This window comes from Nematostella vectensis, chromosome 3, assembly GCF_932526225.1.
Source record: "Nematostella vectensis chromosome 3, jaNemVect1.1, whole genome shotgun sequence".
In the NCBI taxonomy this organism is placed as follows: domain Eukaryota; kingdom Metazoa; phylum Cnidaria; class Anthozoa; order Actiniaria; family Edwardsiidae; genus Nematostella; species Nematostella vectensis.
The window spans coordinates 18,190,914-18,214,474 of NC_064036.1; the positions used below are offsets into that span (position 1 = coordinate 18,190,914).

At 44.8% G+C, this 23,561-nt stretch overlaps 2 protein-coding genes across 2 annotated transcripts; one reads left to right on the forward strand and one right to left on the reverse strand.

The window, feature by feature from the left end:
• Positions 1-285: 285 nt before the first annotated feature.
• LOC5509383 (solute carrier family 35 member E2A) lies at positions 286-23,475 on the reverse strand. Its single transcript, XM_032378309.2, has 8 exons — positions 23,192-23,475; positions 22,480-23,034; positions 16,705-16,820; positions 16,140-16,272; positions 8,884-8,937; positions 8,646-8,718; positions 4,737-4,867; positions 286-948 (listed from the first exon to the last, which is right to left on the reverse strand). Exons 2-8 carry the CDS (start codon positions 22,824-22,826, stop codon positions 753-755), a joined length of 1,050 nt encoding a protein of 349 aa, XP_032234200.1. The 5' UTR covers positions 22,827-23,034; positions 23,192-23,475; the 3' UTR covers positions 286-752.
• Positions 12,968-15,635, forward strand: LOC116616253 (histamine H2 receptor-like). Its single transcript, XM_032378310.2, has 2 exons — positions 12,968-13,089; positions 13,710-15,635. The coding sequence occupies exon 2, from the start codon at positions 14,636-14,638 to the stop codon at positions 15,578-15,580; it is 945 nt and encodes a 314-aa protein (XP_032234201.1). The 5' UTR covers positions 12,968-13,089; positions 13,710-14,635; the 3' UTR covers positions 15,581-15,635.
• Positions 23,476-23,561: the final 86 nt, after the last annotated feature.

Genomic DNA, 23,561 nt, shown 5'->3' on the forward strand with positions numbered 1-23,561 from the left:
TTACGCATAGCTCAAGTGCGTTACGCATAGCTTATGTGCGTTACATATAGCCATGTGCGTTACAAATAGCCTATGTGCGTTACGCATAGCTTATGTGCGTTACGTATAGCTTATAAACGTTACATATAGCTTACGTGCGTTACGCATAGCTTATGTGCGTAACATATAGCTTACATATGTGTTACGTATAGTCTATGTGCGTTACATAAAGCTTTTTTGCGTTACTTATGGCTGAAGCAAATCAGAACAATTTCAGTCAGAGATGAAAGAGGGTCGACTCAAAAATATCCAAAACCCATTTATAAAACAAAAATACATGAACACACCGCACAGCTCTCTTTAAATTTACCATTTCCCTCTACTTGCCTGCTTTAGAGATGTGTCCTCATAGCGGAGTGCTCCATGTGGGAGAAACAGTAATAAAGTAGATCGGCTATTGATACCCGCTATACTACTACTGATAAAAAAGACAAAATATCCCCCGGAATTCATCGCTTTTCTCGTATTTGGGCTATAAAACCCCGAGCCTGCGTCACATAACTTGCTCAACAAAAATACAATCAACCCTTAACAAATAAAAACCTCCGTATCCGCTAACGAACAAGAGTTAAATGATGATGTTTGAGTATCGAGTTCATAGAAATAATGTTGAAAACCGCTGACTTAGCTCTACTTGAAATACATTGACATATTTGCGTTCCCCGTGAAGCACTAGTAAGTTTTTATTTCCCGCATGGAGTTGGCCCCAGTCCCTAAACGGTCTGCTGCACATGCATCGTGCCTTTCTCCGCCGCCATTTGCTCTGCCTCTTGCCGCTTTGCACGCTGGTACAGAAACACGCCACACGTGACGATCATGGTCCCGAGAGCACTTAGGGCAGACACCTCATTCCCAAACATCAGCACGGAGATCCAGATGAGCACGGCACGCTTCACGGTGTTGGACACGCTACAAGAGAGTACAACAATCAGCACTTCACGCTACACGGTGTACAACAATCAGCACTACACGCTACACGGAGTACAACAATCAGCACTACACGCTACACGGTGTACAACAATCAGCACTACACGCTACACGGTGTACAACAATCAGCACTACACACTACACGGAGTACAACAATCAGCACTACACGCTACACGGTGTACAACAATCAGCACTACACGCTACACGGTGTACAACAATCAGCACTACAGGCTACACGGGGTACAACAATCAGCACTACACGCTACACGGGGTACAACAATCAGCACTACACGCTACACGGTGTACAACAATCAGCACTACACGCTACACGGTGTACAACAATCAGCACTACACGCTACACGGGGTACAACAATCAGCACTACACGCTACACGGTGTACAACAATCAGCACTACACGCTACACGGGGTACAACAATCAGCACTACACGCTACACGGTGTACAACAATCAGCACTACACGCTACAGGGTGTACAACAATCAGCACTACACGCTACACGGGGTACAACAATCAGCACTACACGCTACACGGAGTACAACAATCAGCACTACACGCTACACGGTGTACAACAATCAGCACTACACGCTACACGGTGTACAACAATCAGCACTACACGCTACACGGTGTACAACAATCAGCACTACACGCTACACGGAGTACAACAATCAGCACTACACGCTACACGGAGTACAACAATCAGCACTACACGCTACACGGAGTACAACAATCAGCACTACACGCTACACGGTACAACAATCAGCACTACACGCTACACGGTGTACAACAATCAGCACTACACGCTACACGGTGTACAACAATCAGCACTACACGCTACACGGGGTACAACAATCAGCACTACACGCTACACGGTGTACAACAATCAGCACTACACGCTACACGGGGTACAACAATCAGCACTACACGCTACACGGTGTACAACAATCAGCACTACACGCTACACGGGGTACAACAATCAGCACTACACGCTACACGGTGTACAACAATCAGCACTACACGGTGTACAACAATCAGCACTACACGCTACACGGTGTACAACAATCAGCACTACACGCTACACGGAGTACAACAATCAGCAATACACGCTACACGGAGTACAACAATCAGCACTACACGCTACACGGTACAACAATCAGCACTACACGCTACACGGTGTACAACAATCAGCACTACACGCTACAGGGTGTACAACAATCAGCACTACACGCTACACGGGGTACAACAATCAGCACTACACGCTACACGGTGTACAACAATCAGCACTACACGCTACACGGGGTACAACAATCAGCACTACACGCTACACGGTGTACAACAATCAGCACTACACGCTACACGGGGTACAACAATCAGCACTACACGCTACACGGTGTACAACAATCAGCACTACACGCTACACGGTGTACAACAATTAGCACTACACGCTACACGGGGTACAACAATCAGCACTACACGCTACACGGTGTACAACAATCAGCACTACACGCTACACGGGGTACAACAATCAGCACTACACGCTACACGGGGTACAACAATCAGCACTACACGCTACACGGTGTACAACAATCAGCACTACACGCTACACGGTGTACAACAATCAGCACTACACGCTACACGGTGTACAACAATCAGCACTACACGCTACACGGAGTACAACAATCAGCACTACACGCTACACGGTGTACAACAATCAGCACTACACGCTACACGGTGTACAACAATCAGCGCTACACGCTACACGGTGTACAACAATCAGCACTACACGCTACACGGTGTACAACAATCAGCACTACACGCTACACGGTGTACAACAATCAGCACTACACGCTACACGGTGTACAACAATCAGCACTACACGCTACACGGTGTACAACAATCAGCACTACACGCTACACGGAGTACAACAATCAGCACTACACGCTACACGGTGTACAACAATCAGCACTACACGCTACACGGAGTACAACAATCAGCACTACACGCTACACGGAGTACAACAATCAGCACTACACGCTACACGGTGTACAACAATCAGCACTACACGCTACACGGGGTACAACAATCAGCACTACACGCTACACGGTGTACAACAATCAGCGCTACACGCTACACGGGGTACAACAATCAGCACTACACGCTACACGGGGTACAACAATCAGCACTACACGCTACACGGGGTACAACAATCAGCACTACACGCTACACGGGGTACAACAATCAGCACTACACGCTACACGGGGTACAACAATCAGCACTACACGCTACACGGTGTACAACAATCAGCAATACACGCTACACGGTGTACAACAATCAGCAATACACGCTACACGGTTTACAACAATCAGCACTACACGCTACACGGTGTACAACAATCAGCGCTACACGGTGTACAACAATCAGCGCTACACGCTACACGGTGTACAACAATCAGCACTACACGCTACACGGTGTACAACAATCAGCGCTACACGGTGTACAACAATCAGCGCTACACGGTGTACAACAATCAGCACTACACGCTACACGTGGACAACAATCAGCGCTACACGGGATACAACAATCAGCACTACACGCTACACGGTGTACAACAATCAGCACTACACGCTACACGGAGTACAACAATCAGCACTACACGCTACACGGAGTACAACAATCAGCACTACACGCTACACGGTGTACAACAATCAGCACTACACGCTACACGGGGTACAACAATCAGCACTACACGCTACACGGAGTACAACAATCAGCACTACACGCTACAAGGATCACAACAATCAGCACTACACGCTACACGGTGTACAACAATCAGCACTACACGCTACACGGTGTACAACAATCAGCACTACACGCTACACGGAGTACAACAATCAGCACTACACGCTACACGGGGTACAACAATCAGCACTACACGCTACACGGATCACAACAATCAGCACTTCACGCTACACGGTGTAAAACAATCAGCACTACACGCTACACGGTGTACAACAATCAGCACTACACGCTACACGGTGTACAACAATCAGCACTACACGCTACACGGTGTACAACAATCAGCACTACAGGCTACACGGTGTACAACAATCAGCACTACACGCTACACGGTGTACAACAATCAGCACTACACGCTACACGAAGTACAACAATCAGTACTACACGCTACACGGGGTACAACAATCAGCACTACACGCTACACGGATCACAACAATCAGCACTTCACGCTACACGGTGTACAACAATCAGCACTACACGCTACACGGTGTACAACAATCAGCACTACACGCTACACGGTGTACAACAATCAGCACTACACGCTACACGGTGTACAACAATCAGCACTACACGCTTCACGGGGTACAACAATCAGCACTACACGCTACACGGGGTACAATCATCACTACACGCTACACGGTGTACAACAATCAGCACTACACGCTACATGGTGTACAACAATCAGCACTACACGCTACACGGTGTACAACAATCAGCACTACACGCTACACGGTGTACAACAATCAGTACTACACGCTACAGGGGGTACAATCATCACTACACGCTACACGGCGCTAGGGTTGAGGTAGGTGTTGATGAACGGTTGATAGACTGTTCTAGTGTAACGATGCTGATTCAGTTAGCGTACCTGTAAGAACTGAAAAACTGCAAAGTGCAAGGTGTTGTAGGTGTGCATGTGTGCCAGGGTGATGTAAGAAGGTAGGTGTGTTTTTATCTACCTGAATGTTACGGGAGATATAAGAGACATGAGTGCGTAGGCCGTCAGACTCTGCATGTAGAACAGGAAGCCATTGAAGACTAGCATAAACATCATCAGGTAATCCATGGACTGAAGCTTGACTTGGATGTCCTGCAAAGGGATAACACCCACATGGCTAAGACAGGGATAACACCCACATGGCTAAGACAGGGATAACACCCACATGGCTAAGACAGGGAAAACACCCACATGGATAAGACAGGGATAACACCCACATGGATAAGACAGGGAGAACACCCACATGGCTAAGACAGGGATAACACCCACATGGATAAGACTGGGAAAACAACCACATGGATAAGACAGGGATAACACCCATATGGCTAAGAAAGGGATAACACCCACATGGCTAAGAAAGGGATAACACACACATGGCTAAAACAGGGATAACACCCACATGGCTAAGACAGGGATAACACTCACATGGCTGAGAAAGGGATAACACCCACATGGCTAAAACAGGGATAACACCCACATGGCTAAGACAGGGATAACACCCACATGGCTAAGACAGGGATAACACCCACATGGCTAAGACAGGGATAACACCCACATGGCTAAGAAAGGGATAACACCCACATGGCTAAAACAGGGATAACACCCACATGGATAAGACGGGGATAACACCCACATGGCTAAGAAAGGGATAACACCCACATGGCTAAAACAGGGATAACACCCACATGGCTAAGACAGGGATAACACCCACATGGCTAAGAAAGGGATAACACCCACATGGCTAAGACGGGGATAACACCCACATGGCTAAGACAGGGATAACACCAACATGGCTAAGACAGGGATAACACCCATATGGCTAAGACGGGGATAACACCCACATGGCTAAGAAAGGGATAACACCCACATGGCTAAGACAGGGATAGCACCCACATGGCTAAAACAGGGATAACACCCACATGGATAAGGCAGGGATAACACCCACATGGCTAAGAAAGGGATAACACACACATGGCTAAAACAGGGATAACACCCACATGGCTAAGACAGGGATAACACCCACATGGATAAGACAGGGATAACACCCACATGGCTAGGACAGGGATAACACCCACATGGCTAAGACAGGGAAAACAACCACATGGATAAGACAGGGATAACACCCATATGGCTAAGAAAGGGATAAAGGGATAACACCCACATGGCTAAAACAGGGATAACACCCACATGGATAAGACGGGGATAACACCCACATGGCTAAGACAGGGATAACACCCACATGGCTAAGAAAGGGATAACTCCCATATGGCTAAGAAAGGGATAACACCCACATGGCTAAGACAGGGATAACACTCACATGGCTAAGACAGGAATAACACGCACACGGATAAGACAGGGATAACACCCACATGGATAAGACAGGGATAACACCCACATGGCTAAAACAGTGATAACACCAAAATGGCTAAAACAGTGATAACACCCACATGGCTAAGAAAGGGATAGCACCCACATGGCTAAGACAGGGATAACACCCACATGGCTAAGACAGGGATAACACCAATATGGCTAAGACGGGGATAACACCCACATGGCTAAGAAAGGGATAACACCCACATGGTTAAAACAGGGATAAGACCAACATGGCTAAGACGAGGATAACACCCACATGGATAAGACAGGGATAACACCCACATGGCTAAGACAGGGATAACACCCACATGGATAAAACAGGGATAACACCCACATGGCTAAGACAGGGATAACACCCACATGGCTAAGACAGGGATAACACCCACATGGCTAAAACAGGGATAACACCCACATGGCTAAGACAGGGATAACACCCACATGGCTAAGAAAGGGATAACACCCATATGGCTAAGAAAGGGATAACACCCACATGGCTAAGAAAGGGATAACACCCACATGGCTAAGACAGGGATAACACCCATATTGCTATGAAAGGGATAACACCCACATGGCTAAGACGGGGATAACAACCACATGGATAAGACAGGGATAACACCCACATGGCTAGGACAGGGATAACACCCACATCGATAAGACTGGGAAAACAACCACATGGATAAGACAGGGATAACACCCATATGTCTAAGAAAGGGATAACACCCACATGGCTAAAACAGGGATAACACCCACATGGCTAAGACGAGGATAACACCCACATGGATAAGACAGGGATAACACCCACATGGCTAAGACGAGGATAACACCCACATGGATAAGACAGGGATAACACCCACATGGCTAAGACAGTGATAACACCAACATGGCTAAAACAGGGATAACACCCACATGGATAAGACGGGGATAACACCCACATGGCTAAGACAGGGATAACACCCACATGGCTAAGAAAGGGATAACACCCATATGGCTAAGAAAGGGATAACACCCACATGGCTAAAACAGGGATAACAACCACATGGCTAAGACAGGGAAAACACCCACATGGATAAGACAGGGATAACACCCACATGGATAAGACAGGGAGAACACCCACATGGCTAAGACAGGGATAACACCCATATGGATAAGACTGGGAAAACAACCACATGGATAAGACAGGGATAACACCCATATGGCTAAGAAAGGGATAACACCCACATGGCTAAGACAGGGATAACACCCACATGGCTAAGACAGGGATAACACCCACATGGCTAAGACAGGGATAACACCCACATGGCTAAGACAGGGATAACACCCACATGGCTAAGAGAGGGATAATACCCACATGGCTAAGACAGGGATAACACCCACATGGATAAGACAGGGATAACACCCACATGGCTAAAACAGTGATAACACCCACATGGATAAGACAGGGATAAGACCAACATGGCTAAGACGAGGATAACACCCACATGGATAAGACAGGGATAACACCCACATGGCTAAGACAGGGATAACACCCACATGGCTAAGACAGGGATAACACCCATATGGCTAAGACAGGGATAACACCCACATGGCTAAGACAGGGATAACACCCACATGGCTAAGACAGGGATAACACCCACATGGCTAAGACGGGGATAACACCCACATGGCTAAGACAGGGATAACACCCACATGGCTAAGAGAGGGATAATACCCACATGGCTAAGACAGGGATAACACCCACATGGATAAGACAGGGATAACACCCACATGGCTAAAACAGTGATAACACCCACATGGATAAGACAGGGATAAGACCAACATGGCTAAGACGAGGATAACACCCACATGGATAAGACAGGGATAACACCCACATGGCTAAGACAGGGATAACACCCACATGGCTAAGACAGGGATAACACCCATATGGCTAAGACAGGGATAACACCCACATGGCTAAGACAGGGATAACACCCACATGGCTAAGACAGGGATAACACCCACATGGCTAAGACGGGGATAACACCCACATGGCTAAGACAGGGATAACACCCACATGGCTAAGAGAGGGATAATACCCACATGGCTAAGACAGGGATAACACCCACATGGATAAGACAGGGATAACACCCACATGGCTAAAACAGTGATAACACCCACATGGATAAGACAGGGATAAGACCAACATGGCTAAGACGAGGATAACACCCACATGGATAAGACAGGGATAACACCCACATGGCTAAGACAGGGATAACACCCACATGGCTAAGACAGGGATAACACCCATATGGCTAAGACAGGGATAACACCCACATGGCTAAGACAGGGATAACACCCACATGGCTAAGACAGGGATAACACCCACATGGCTAAGACGGGGATAACACCCACATGGCTAAGACAGGGATAACACACATAAAAACAGGCTAAAATCATAAACAAAAATGCAAGAATACTTTCAGGAAGACCTATCAAATAGTTCATATGTAAAAGGTCTTACCATGAAAAAGAACCAAAAGGGAAACTGAACGACTAGAGACGCAGCACTCGTGTAGAATTGGAGTTCCGGAGCACTGCGGAAAAGAGCAATTAATTGCAAAAATGGGAAAGAGCATGGAGAAACGATGTTTTCGTTCAGAATAACTTCTTTCGTGCAAACAATGCTACATAATCTAATATTGTTGGTGTAACAATACGAAAAGAACACAACGAGTCGAGATGGTTCTCGCTAGACATACCTGTAGGAAGACTGCTCATTGCTGAGGAGTTTCTTGGAAAACACGTTTTGAACGCTGCGAATATCAGAAACATAGTAAGTGTGGCATTTAAGTATTAACCTGAGAAAATAAGGAATTATGTTTTGATTACTTCGTGGAATTTTCCAAGACATCAGCAGGCGACAATTAGCAATATGATGCTTGAAACAGTCAAAACAGTGCCCTCTTACTACTTCGTAAAAGTAATCCCGTTAACATGAGCAACATGGCACATTCTTCAGGGATTGAAAAACTGATAAAGTGAAATTCTGTTTGGTACAACGAATTCAAAGATATATAAATCAGCAGGGCCGAGTGTGAGCTGGAGGCCGGCAAGAAAATTACCAGTAGGTACGTTGCTGTGCCCCCGCAAGATCTTCTTAATATTTCAATATCGTGCCACCTCCCAATATGCCCTATTTCTTTCTCTAAAGGTGCAGCTTTCTTCAATATCGAAGTACAGGTTGTAGGAAAAGTTAGTGCATTTTTAATTGGGTAAAAATAAACAAGTTTTATGTAACAGTATGATAAGTATTATATATGATAAAAATACTATCTTGTAGTTTTGGCACAGAGTGGAAGAAGGCAGGTGATGTGAAAATGCTCCAAACATTTTCTATCTGGTTCAGGTCAGGTGATATGGTCTTTCGTCATGTTGGCACAATTTTCAAAAAAGAGCGAGAGACAAAAGACAACCGCTGTAAACTACCAGGACGAATCCCTGAGTAAAAAAAACGTTAAAGGGAGAATATCCTTGAATATACAATTTGAATTTAAAGGAAAAGGAGGATAGAAAATTGCATATAAAATATTTGAGTCCATATTAAGTTAAGATTTTTATATAGGCACTTTTTTCATGATCGACTCTATCAGCAAGTGACTCTCTGATACTGTAACAGTGTCATATGAATTAATACGAGAAACGCTCTAAACGCACACAATATTACCTGTCATTAGAATAAATCAAATTTGAATAAATGCAGCAACTCGCAAGTCGTTATTGAGTGATTTCATGATGGATTTCCTCTCCAAATGAAAGGCGTTCTTGTCAACAACAGGTGCCGACTTCGGTACGTGATGGCTGCTCTTCCTACCAGACCCTCTTATGATGGATGGCTGGCCATGGGGACGAAAACACGAAAGCTCTACACGCTAAAAGACGTAATTAGCTTGCTCCTCTCCCTAATTTCTTAATAAGAAATATTTGAATATTTTTGTCTACATGGTAACAAGATTAATTAGCTATAAATTCCACAAAGCGTTGTCATGCATGGTTAATCGCGGTTTAGTCATTAGTATCAGACACAAAACATGGCGTGCATGCTTTCCAGTGTTAATAAAAAATTCAACGCTTTTTGTTGTCGTTGGCAATGTCTTCGTCCTCTTTGCTAAAGGCTCCTTTTTAACCCTAGAAGACCGCTTCCGTTTTCGGAAGAACTTCAGGGTAAAAGGGAGAAGTGTGAAGCTTTAATGCGATCACAAATCACAACAAATTCTAAGAGAAAAGAAATGACACTTTAATCCATTAGCCCCTAGTCTTATATTGTGAAATTTATTGGTTTAAAGGCTTCCAGCGTATAAAAACGATATTCTCTCTTAATGGGGAAAGGGGTTTCATGATGGCACGGGGAAACAGTGGTCAGATAGCGAGGCACCTAACGTGGGGTGGTCAAGCGTGCGACCCCATCTAGCTAGCGAAGCACGGATTGAAAGCTCGGCCATACAAGACTACCAAGAGAGAATTACACGTGCCTTTAGCAGTGCTTGTAGTAGCTAACAAGGGAGTCTAAAGGGGAGGCGTCACAGGTGGTCGAAATAGGAAAGCAGGGAAAAGGGATGACAAACTCCAGCGAGCTTTGCAATGGCTACATTCTAGCAGAATCCCAGGACTCTAGCTCATGGAACCGAACTAATGATATGCTACTGTGTGTCTTGAATGGAATCCTGATATCACCGACTTTAGCACTAAACGCCTCCATTCTCCTCGCTATTCTGAGGAGCCAAGCTCTTCGCAAGCCCTCGTACGTGTTAATGGCGTTTCTAGCATCCACCAATCTGGGCGTGGCGATCCTCGTGGAGCCGGTCTTTATAGCGCGGAAAGTGGCTGTGATGATAGGGACGCATCACGTTGTCTGCGGGCTAGTTCAGGCGGGAAATATCCTCTCCCACGTGATCTGTGCGCCCGGGTTCTTTATCATGTGCGCTACAAGCGTCGACCGCTGGCTTGCAGTGACTACGGGCGTGCACTATCGCAAACTAGTGACCACCTCACGTGTAGGGCTACTCGGTCTCGCATCGGTCTTGTTCGCCGCGACATCGTTATCCACACGAATTGTGACGAATGGCAAAAAGTATATGACTATTTCAGCCAGTCTCATGTGCGTGGTTCTAGCGCTCATCACTATTTCGTTCGTCCACTCACACTTTGTTTTGAAGAAGCGCCAAAAGGTGGTCCTCTGCCTCCGTATGCCGATGCAGCAGTTAAGTCACGCAACAGCTAGAGTCATGGAGCTCCTCAAATACCGCAAGGTTTTGGTCACGCTAGCGCTTGTCACGCTAGGGATGTTCGTTTGTTACACACCATTTGTAGTGGTAGTACTGAGCATTGGGATCCACGGGCAAAGCATCTCACGCAACGCAGCCCGTGACATAGCCGTGACATTGCTGTACTCGAATGCTTGCGTGACGCCGCTTTTGCTTATTTTTCGATCAATAGAGCTCAGGTTAGCCGTGAAATATTTGTATTTCTGCTAGAGATATCTAACTCCCAGCGAGACTTCCTAATTAAATGATAACTTAAATAGTTTTAAGTATATTTATTAAATACCTTGACGCCACCCCTCGCCTTAAGGGAATATCCATTTAAGAATTTAAGTAAATACACTGCCAATCTGCTTTTAGTTTATTAAGAAATACCGTGTTCCCAAAGCTTACTTTGGTCTTTTTTTACGTTTGTCTTTACGCTGTCTTTTTTTTTACCAAACGTAAACAACCTGCGGGAGTAAAGGGGAAATTCGCGTCTAACACGGTAAGGAAAAGAATCGCAAATTCATCTATGAAGCGCTCAAAAAGGTTTGATAAAGAAAACTAATAATTGTATAAGACCAAATAAAAGATGCAAGAGTCTTATTTCAATAATTTCATAAGACCAAATGAAAGATAATAGGGTCTTATTCTAATACTTGTATAAGACCTAATGAAAGATAAAAGGGTCTTATTCTTGGCGGATGTTTTAAACGCGCAAACGCAACGCCTAAAGCAATTTGTGTACAGTCTTTGGAACAATAGGGATGAAAAATAGGAAATCAGGCTTTTGAAGTGTGTGCTTAATTACAACCAAGAAATCAATTGAGCAATACTCCTTCAATTGCATCTAACAAGAGAATATGCATGAGAAAACAATTCAGCCCCACAGATCACAGATATTTGTTACCATCTCATGAGCAGTTCCTACAACGAAGTGATAAAAGCAAATATTGCTTACAATTTCGACTGTGTTTCCTTTGCTCGTCTATGCACCACTTGTCTTTTAAACATTACTAAAATATAGCCATTACTCGGCTATTTCGACTTTTTGCAAAGTTTCCTAATAAGAATAAATAAACGTGTGCGAATTTGCGTCATTGAAAAATAGGAATTTCATAAACATAAAAATATACGCATGATAATAAATGACAAACCGGTAATTTCAATTGAATGGGGAACCATGTCTAATCTCCACGATATTCCAAGGTGCTAATAAGCTAGCACGGATAAAACGGCCTTTGTGTCAAAGCGAGCCCGCTCAAAAACAACCAAAGGGACTGTGAGCCATCCTGAGTCTTATCTCGAAAAAAAAATGAACTTTACTCTAGCAATTTCTAATTTAGAAATACTAAAGACGCAGTTACACGAAAACCCAAATATAATATGGCATGCACCAATAAGAACGATTAGAAAGAGTTTAAATTTTAATTGTGTTTGCAGAGCTGCTTATCGAAGTTTTAATGAAAAAACAGGTTGCTTTTCCTACAGAGCTCATTAAAATTTCAGATCTTTTACCACGGGTAAGGGGTGCTAATTACATCAATGTATAAAAAAGCATTTAAAAAAATATAGAACGTCTTCTTAAAGTGAGATTCATTTAGCTAGCTAAGCAAAGTTATCAGATGAAAGTCGTTTATCGCAAAGGCTGCGCTCTCGGTAAAGGTAATTCCACTCTTTCACGACAACGGCTAACTCATTTTCTTCACTTGTATCTTGTTTGGGGCCTATGGTGCCGTGAACGTCTCTCTGACTCGTATACAGACCTTTTAGTACAATTAAGAGCCAGACCCGACAGAACCTCGTCTAAAGCAAGGTTCACAAGGTATTCCGACTATTCTTGGATGTAGTCCAAGATCTCAACGATAACGGCCGTAATCGTTACTGACTAGCCCTGGAAATGAACTAGAGGTTATTGTAGCTCCCTATAATAACTTCACTTTTCTTTATAGGTGCCAGTAGGGGAGTAGCGAGCTTAGCATTCGCGCTTAACTCATGCGTGACGACAGGTGGTGAGGCAGTCAGATTATCCCAGGACTAAGTACTTGCGCGCGCGGACTAAAAGGCCATTGCCACTTAAATTTTTTTTATATCCTTGTGCGTTGCGAGAACATAAAAACACACCTTACATTCTAATTATAAATAGCTTTTACGGCGTGCACCTTATGAATATCTTTCTTGAGACAATAATCTGAATAAATCTGATAAGAAGGCTCGTTGCTATCGCAGGTTTTTCCCATCAACGCTCCTTTACGATTTGGATAAAACGTTTGAATCTCCCGCAGGTCTTTGCAGTTTGTGGCGGCCGTCTTCACCGTCACCATATCGACGGGCGAGCCTTTCGGGGTATTCACTAACTTGCTCTAGAGGCAAAGCGGTAAGCCGGGCTTGAAAGATCTTCAAGCCTACAGTAAATAACAATCAGCAAACAGAAAATCATCTAACTTGATAACGTGTCAAGAGCTGCACTTATACAGCGAATGGAATCCGTCTGGAGAACAAGAGCTGCTAAATTGCTTGGCAGGTGAATGAGTGGTATATCTACTTGATGCTGACAGTTTCGCGATTGTGCTAACAGAGCGTTTAAGAGTTTTAGGTGACGGTGAAGCAAGTAGATGCCGATCGCCGCCGCGAAGACAACGCTAACACGGCTACAATAGGATTATCAAAGTGAGCGACTTCGCGCTAGACTCTCGGATAAGGAAGACAAGATAACATAGTACATGTACAGCCGTGCAGTGTATCGGCTGAATAAAGCGGTATTGAAAGGGTAGTCGCAGATCCGACGAGATCGAGCCGCGGGAACGAGTATCGCAATTTTCAGTTTTGCGGGATCTATCCATGAGGAATTCTTGGAGCCTTTGCTAAATTATAGCCCATATGTAGACGGAAGCTTTGTTTCATACGGAAGATAAGAGATAGACGTTAGGATCTAAAGACATGAAAAGTCTGAGTCTCATTTAAGAGCAGCGGTTGCGTCGGCAGGTCAGAGTATAAGTGCATTCTCCATTCAAGTTTGTAAAGGGGAAAAGATCAGGCTTTCAATCTGTCAACACGTTAATAGCGGGATATACAACAGCAGCAGACATCACGCGGCGAGTGTTCGTACCGATAGCCCTGCACACAGGAGCTGGACGAAAGGGCGGAAGACATTTTAGTGTTGTGTAATAAAGACATGGTTTGATCAGGCGCTAACTATTTAACCAAACAGATGAATTCGTCTTCTACACGTCTTTGTGTGCAGTATTTACTGTCGCAGTCGCAGAACACAGATCCGTCGCAATGGGACCGGACCAGCGATCTCCTCGTGTGCATCATCAACGCCGTGCTAATAATCCCAACTGTGGCACTCAACTTGTTCGTTATACTGTCCATCACGCGTACCCCCAGCCTCCGCAAGCCTTCGCATGCCCTTATCTGCCTCCTTGCATTCACGGATTTCGGCGTGGGGGTGCTGGTCCAGCCACTTTATATCGCGCGCAAGGTGCTCGCAATGCGCGGGGACTACGAGCAGTTCTGCGTGATTTTGCAGACGGGAGATGTGGTCTCCCACGTGGTTTGCGTACCGTCCTTCTTCATCATTACCGCCACAAGTGTGGATCGATACCTCGCCGTCACCTCAGGCCGACGCTATCGAAGCCTTGTCACGAACACCCGAGTGCTCCTCGTCGGGTTGGCGTCGTTGCTATTCGCCGGGATCGTTCTCGGAATCCGAGTGTTAGCGAACAGGGAGAAGTACATGGTGATCGCGGCTGTTCTGATGTTCTTCTGCTTAAGCATTATCATATTCTGTTACGTCAGGGCCGTGACAGCGCTCAAGACAGCTCAGTTCGGCCGGAAGTTCAACGTCACGCACTACAAGCGTGCGCTTGTCACACTAGCTATCGTGACAGGGGTGTTGTTTTTCTGCTATGTCCCGTTCGTGGGGTCAGTGCTTGCGATAGCCGTCCACGGGCGTACAAGGAGGCTGAACGCCGCGCGCGAGTTGACGACCACGCTGCTCTTCATGAACTCCTTCCTAACGCCCGCGTTGTATGGCTGGCGCAGCAGAGAGCTTAGAAGCGCATGCGCAGGAATCTTAGGTGTGAAAATGTCGCCATCACAAGCCAACTTACAGACGGAACTTTCCACGGTAGCGGAAAACAACGCGAAATGACACGACAAGTTATAGAGAGCTAGGACTAGAATCAAGGAAGACAGCTGAGCGAAAATTGATACACTGGGCTTCCGTTTGCAGGATCTACATTCTTCAAACGGAAGTGACACAATTATCAGATAGTTTGTGGTGCAGTGAAAACAAAATCTGTCCTAACAAAAAGTTAAAAAAGATCCCCCCGCATGGCCTATCCTACAGAGAGAGTCTTAGTTTACTATCTAACTTTTACCCGTTTGGACATTTGGGCCCTTAATTACACATATATAAATTAATAAATATTATATACACACATATAGATTAACGTTTACAGTTGGTCTTTAAAAACAAGAAAACATTTCAGTTTGTACAGCTGTAACAAGCCTTGTAATATTTGGTAGGGGCATAAAGCGGCCGTGCCCCTACTGGTAAGTTCGTTCGGGGGGCAAACGCCTGGGGCAGGGCAAAAGCGGCCATAGGGGCCGCAATACAGAGACATGACGCAGCGCATAGTCCAAACCTGCTAGTAATTCCCTTCTAATTTCAGGGAGTGGGAGGGGCGCTACGGGTGCTTGCAACTCACCAGTCCATCAGGTTATTCATCAGAGCAGAAGTGAATCCAATGACGTTAAAGCTGAGCTCATTTGCTGTGCAAAGTGCTAGCCCCCCCATCACAGGGATCAAAGATAGGTAGACAGGCAGGCTTGAGCGCTCACCTGAAAATTCAAACATCTCAGTTCTATCGAGGCAATCTGAAGTTTCCTTTATACCCCAACCCCAGTGACATCTAGTATAAAAGCATTTCAAAATGTCTTGTGGCAGTGTTTTCTAACACATTAGCGAGATTTTTGTTAATTCATGTTCTAAATCCCATGGAACACTCATGTCCTTTTTTTACCCCTTTCTTAGAAGTTACCAGGCTCTTCCTAAAAACATTATTTCATCAATTGTTAAAAAAATTGTTTGGATCTTCAATTTGCCTTTGTTTGACTTTACTCATAAGTTGATCAACATAACCTATTAGAATGTATGTGAGTTCAGGATCTTGGTCTATCATGGAATATACCATCTTGTTATTACCATGTCACATAACCTGACCTAATATCATCATGACCTAATGATGGTCTCTTGATGATACTAAAGCTAACCTATCATAATCCATGAGAACAGGGCCGTGAAGATGGGTGCTGATGACTTCACCGTCTCTGTGAATGATACCGCAACATACTTGAGGCTGATCAGAGAGCAAACTACGGTAGCAAACCTGTAAAGAACATGAAATATATGTGTGAAAGGTGTGTGCAAAGGACAAGGCATGTATATATTATGTGTAATAGGTGTGTTCAAGGGACATGAAATATAGGCGTAAAAGGTCTTTGCAAAGGATATGACATGTGTAATAGGTGTGTACAAAGGACATGTCATATATATGTGTAAAAGGTGTGTGCAAAGGACATGAAATATATGAGTAATAGGTGTGTGCAAAGGACATGACATATATATGTGTAATAGGTACATGTGTAAAGGACATGACATGTGTAATAGGTGTGTGCAAAGGACATGACATATGTGTAAAAGGTGTGTGCAAAGGACATGACATATGTGTAAAAGGTGTGTGCAAAGGACATGACATATATGAGTAATAGGTGTGTGCAAAGGACATGACATATATATGTGTAATAGGTACATGTGTAAAAGACATGACATATATATGTGTAATAGGTACATGTGTAAAAGACATGACATATATGTGTAAAAGATGTGTGCAAAGGACATTACATATATATGTGTAAAAGGTGTGTGCAAAGGACATAGAATATATATGTGTAAAAGGAGTGTGCAAAGCACATGACATATATGTAAAAAAGGTGTGTTCAAAGGACATGACATTTATATGTGTAATAGGTGTGTGCAAAGGACATGACATATGTGTAATAGGTATGCAAAGGACATAAAATATATGAGCAATAGGTGTGTGCAAAGGACATGACATATATGTGTAATAGGTGTATGCAAAGGACATGAAATATATGAGTAATAGGTGTGCGCAAAGGACATGATATATATATGTGAAATAGGCACATGTGTAAAGGACATGACATATATATGTGTAAAAGGTGTGTGCAAAAGACATTACATATATGTGTGTAAAAGGTGTGTGCAAAGGACATGACAGATACATGTGTAAAAGGTGTGTGCAAAGGAATGACAAATATATGTGTAATGGGTGTGTTGAAGGACATGACATATATGCGTAGAAGGTGTGTGCAAAGGACATGACATATATTATGTGTAAAAGGTGTGTGCAAAGGACATAACATATACATGTGTAAAAGGTGTGTGCAAAGGACATGACATATATAATGTGTAATAGGTGTGTACAAAGGACATGACATATATATGTGTAATAGGTGTGTACAAAGGACATGACATATATATGTGTAATAGGTGTGTGCAAAGGACATGACATATGTGTAATGGGTGTGTGCAAAGGACATGACATATGTGTAATGGGTGTGTTGAAGGACATGACATATGCGTAAAAGGTGTGTGCAAAGGACATGACATATATATGTGTAAAAGGTGTGTGCAAAGAACATGACATATACATGTGAAATAGGTATGAATCAAATGCCAAATTGACTTCCAATTGATTTGAAAAAATTATCTGACATTTATATTTTCCTTTGTATTATCACTTGTAAACCCAGTTGGGATTGGGTGGGAGGGTGCATGCAAACTACTGGTAGTCTGTTAATCTAAGATACAAAACTGGGGGCATAGGAGGACTTACAAAACTGGGGACATAGGAGGTCTTACAAAACTGGGGGCATAGGAGGTCTTACAAAACTGGGGGCATAGGAGGTCTTACAAAACTGGGGGCATAGGAGGTCTTACAAAACTGGTGACATAGGAGGACTTACAAGACTAGGGGCATAGGAGGTCTTACAAAACTGGGGGGCATAGGAGGTCTTACAAAACTGGGGACATAGGAGGTCTTACAAAACTGGGGGCATAGGAGGTCTTACAAAACTGGGGGCATAGGAGGTCTTACAAAACTGGGGGCATAGGAGGTCTCACAAAACTGGGGACATTAGAGGTCTTACAAAACTGGGGGCATAGGAGGTCTTACAAAACTGGGGACATAGGAGGTCTTACAAAACTGGGGACATTGGAGGTCTTACAAAACTGGGGACATAGGAGGTCTTACAAAACTGGGGACATAGGAGGTCTTACAAAACTGGGGACATAGGAGGTCTTACAAAACTGGGGGCATAGGAGGTCTTACAAAACTGGGGGGCATAGGAGGTCTTACAAAACTGGGGACATAGGAGGTCTTACAAAACTGGTGACATAGGAGGACTTACAAGACTAGGGGCATAGGAGGTCTTACAAAACTGGGGGGCATAGGAGGACTTACAAAACTGGGGACATAGGAGGTCTTACAAAACTGGGGGGCATAGGAGGTCTTACAAAACTGGGGACATAGGAGGTCTTACAAAACTGGGGGCATAGGAGGTCTTACAAAACTGGGGGCATAGGAGGTCTTACAAAACTGGGGGGCATAGGAGGTCTTACAAAACTGGGGACATAGGAGGTCTTACAAAACTGGGGACATAGGAGGTCTTACAAAACTGGGGGGCATAGGAGGTCTTACAAAACTGGGGGGCATAGGAGGTCTTACAAAACTGGGGACATTGGAGGTCTGACAAAACTGGGGGCATAGGAGGTCTTACAAAACTGGTGACATAGGAGGTCTTACAAAACTGGTGACATAGGAGGACTTACAAGACTAGGGGCATAGGAGGTCTTACAAAACTGGGGGGCATAGGAGGTCTTACAAAACTGGGGACATAGGAGGTCTTACAAAACTGGGGGCATAGGAGGTCTTACAAAACTGGGGGCATAGGAGCTCTTACAAGACTGGGGGCATAGGAGGTCTTACAAGACTAGGGGCATAGGAGGTCTTACAAAACTGGGGACATGGGAGGTCTTACAAAACTGGGGGCATAGGAGGTCTTACAAAACTGGGGGCATAGGAGGTCTTACAAAACTGGGGGCATAGGAGGTCTTACAAAACTGGGGGCATAGCACGTCTTACAAAACTGGGGACATTGGAGGTCTTACAAAACTGGTGACATAGGAGGTCTTACAAGACTGGGGGCATAGGAGGACTTACAAGACTGGGGGCATAGAAGGTCTTACAAAACTGGGGACATAGGAGGTCTTACAAAACTGGGGACATAGGAGGTCTTACAAAACTGGGGACATAGGAGGTCTTACAAGACTGGGGACATAGGAGGTCTTACAAAACTGGGGACATAGGAGGTCTTACAAGACTGGGGGCATAGGAGGTCTTACAAAACTGGGGACATAGGAGGTCTTACAAAACTGGGGACATAGGAGGTCTTACAAAACTGGGGACATAGGAGGTCTTACAAGACTGGGGACATAGGAGGTCTTACAAGACTGGGGACATAGGAGGTCTTACAAAACTGGGGACATAGGAGGTCTTACAAGACTGGGGACATAGGAGGTCTTACAAAACTGGGGACATAGGAGGTCTTACAAAACTGGGGACATAGGAGGTCTTACAAAACTGGGGACATAGGAGGTCTTACAAGACTGGGGACATAGGAGGTCTTACAAGACTGGGGACATAGGAGGTCTTACAAAACTGGGGACATAGGAGGTCTTACAAGACTGGGGACATAGGAGGTCTTACAAAACTGGGGACATAGGAGGTCTTACAAAACTGGGGACATTGGAGGTCTTACAAGACTGGGGACATAGGAGGTCTCACAAAACTGGGGACATAGGAGGTCTTACAAGACTGGGGGCATAGGAGGTCTTACAAAACTGGGGACATAGGAGGTCTTACAAGACTGGGGACATAGGAGGTCTTACAAAACTGGGGACATAGGAGGTCTTACAAAACTGGGGACATAGGAGGTCTTACAAGACTGGGGACATAGGAGGTCTCACAAAACTGGGGACATAGGAGGTCTTACAAGACTGGGGGCATAGGAGGTCTTACAAAACTGGGGACATAGGAGGTCTTACAAAACTGGGGACATAGGAGGTCTTACAAGACTGGGGGCATAGGAGGTCTTACAAAACTGGGGACATAGGAGGTCTTACAAGACTGGGGGCATAGGAGGTCTTACAAAACTGGGGACATAGGAGGTCTTACAAAACTGGGGACATAGGAGGTCTTACAAAACTGGGGACATAGGAGGTCTTACAAGACTGGGGACATAGGAGGTCTTACAAGACTGGGGACATAGGAGGTCTTACAAAACTGGGGACATAGGAGGTCTTACAAGACTGGGGACATAGGAGGTCTTACAAAACTGGGGACATAGGAGGTCTTACAAAACTGGGGACATAGGAGGTCTTACAAGACTGGGGACATAGGAGGTCTCACAAAACTGGGGACATAGGAGGTCTTACAAGACTGGGGGCATAGGAGGTCTTACAAAACTGGGGGCATAGGAGGTCTTACAAAACTGGGGGCATAGCACGTCTTACAAAACTGGGGACATTGGAGGTCTTACAAGACTGGGGGCATAGGAGGACTTACAAGACTGGGGGCATAGGAGGACTTACAAAACTGGAGGCATAGCACGTCTTACAAAACTGGGGGGCATAGGAGGTCTTACAAAACTGGGGACATAGGAGGTCTCACAAAACTGGGGACATAGGAGGTCTGACAAAACTGGGGGCATAGGAGGACTTACAAAACTGGGGGCATTGGAGGACTTACAAAACTGGGGGCATAGGAGGACTTACAAAACTGGGGGCATAGGAGGTCTCACAAAACTGGGGGCATAGGAGGACTTACAAAACTGGGGACATAGGAGGTCTCACAAAACTGGGGACATTGGAGGTCTCACAAAACTGGGGACATTGGAGGTCTTACAAGACTGGGGGCATAGGAGGTCTTACAAGACTAGGGGCATAGAAGGTCTTACAAAACTGGGGACATAGGAGGTCTGACAAAACTGGGGGCATAGGAGGACTTACAAAACTGGGGGCATAGGAGGTCTTACAAAACTGGGGGCATAGGAGGTCTTACAAAACTGGGGGCATAGGAGGTCTTACAAGACTGGGGGCACAGGAGGTCTCACAAAACTGGGGACATTGGAGGTCTTACAAGACTGGGGGCATAGGAGGTCTTACAAGACTAGGGGCATAGGAGGTCTTACAAAACTGGGGGCATAGGAGGTCTTACAAAACTGGGGGCATAGGAGGTCTTACAAGACTGGGGGCATAGGAGGTCTCACAAAACTGGGGACATTGGAGGTCTTACAAGACTGGGGGCATAGGAGGACTTACAAAACTGGGGGCATAGGAGGACTTACAAAACTGGGGGCATAGGAGGTCTCACAAAACTGGGGACATAGGAGGACTTACAAAACTGGGGGCATAGGAGGTCTTACAAAACTGGGGACATAGGAGGTCTCACAAAACTGGGGGCATAGGAGGTCTTACAAAACTGGGGGCATAGGAGCTCTTACAAGACTGGGGGCATAGGAGGACTTACAAAACTGGGGACATAGGAGGTCTCACAAAACTGGGGATATAGGAGGTCTTACAAAATTGGGGGCATAGGAGGTCTTACAAAACTGGGGGCATAGGAGGACTTACAAAACTGGGGACATAGGAGGACTTACAAAACTAGGGGCATAGGAGGTCTTACAAGACTGGGGGCATAGAAGGTCTCACAAAACTGGGGGCATAGGAGGTCTTACAAGACTGGGGGCATAGAAGGTCTCACAAAACTGGGGGCATACTGTGTAGCAGGTCTAACAAGACTTGGCAGGGAGTATAGCATATCTAACATAACTGGGGGAGCATGGAAGATCTGTAACCCATGCATTTACATAACTTACAGCTGACACATCCATCAGAACACCTACCTCATCCACCCTAGAATTGCCATATTCCTGAAGAAGTGCAACCTAGGTGCGTCAGGATGATGGTGATGTTTAAACAGGCAGCACGGCAAGTACAACTTGAAAGCACCAAACACAGCTGACGCCATCATCTGGGCTTCTCCAAGCACTCCCGCGTCACCATTCAGATTTGACAATATATACTTATTTGACATAAGCGTCCCAAAGCTGAATAAGTACCATAGTGCGATGACTGCAGTCTTGCGTATGTAAGTGTCTGTTTTCTCAATGTCAAAGTTCCGGTGATGATGCGGCACTTCAATGTCCACATTCTTGAGTGTCCCCGGAGGGTGTATGGGTGCCATCTTCATTGGATTATCGCACAATTATTTGGAAATTCTAAAAGAACTTGAATTCTAATGAGATCCTATTATAAAAAAAATTGTTTGTAAATTTTTATAACTGTAATAAATCGTAATCTTGCAGTCCAATTTCCCAATCATGTTTTTATGAAACCCAAAGAGAAGAGATAAGAACAGTGCAGACTTTTTTTCCTCAGTAAATTACCAAGATAATGATCTGCAAAATAAAAAGCATAAATGACCCCGATTAATAACATGCGCGCACGACATATCAGCACGTTGTTTACAAAAATCGTATTTACGTTTATAGCATCACATCAATAATATTTGAGATCAACTCTCTTTTCGCAAAATGCAGAAACAATCAAACTTACTGTACACGCCACGTAAACTCATTGAATGAAAAAACTCAATCTGTTCTCAGGTCGCGTAGAACAATTCCTGTACCGGTGCCACCGGCTAGACGTAAAGAACTCAAACGATTATTTAAAGTGTAACATTTCTGTAAAAGGATCTTACATCGGGGGTTAATAAATAGTCCCCTGACAGACCAAAGTCTTAAACCACTTATAACTGAATAAAAGCGTTGTAAACATGAATGATTGCCGTATGTAGCTTTGAAGTTTGGAATCAATGGTCGATAACTCTTCGTAATTGTTCGAAAGTCCTTCGAAGCGTCGAAGTTGGTAAGAGGTCTGTGTCGATACAACTTCGGAAACCCTTTGAAAAAGTACTAAAATGGTC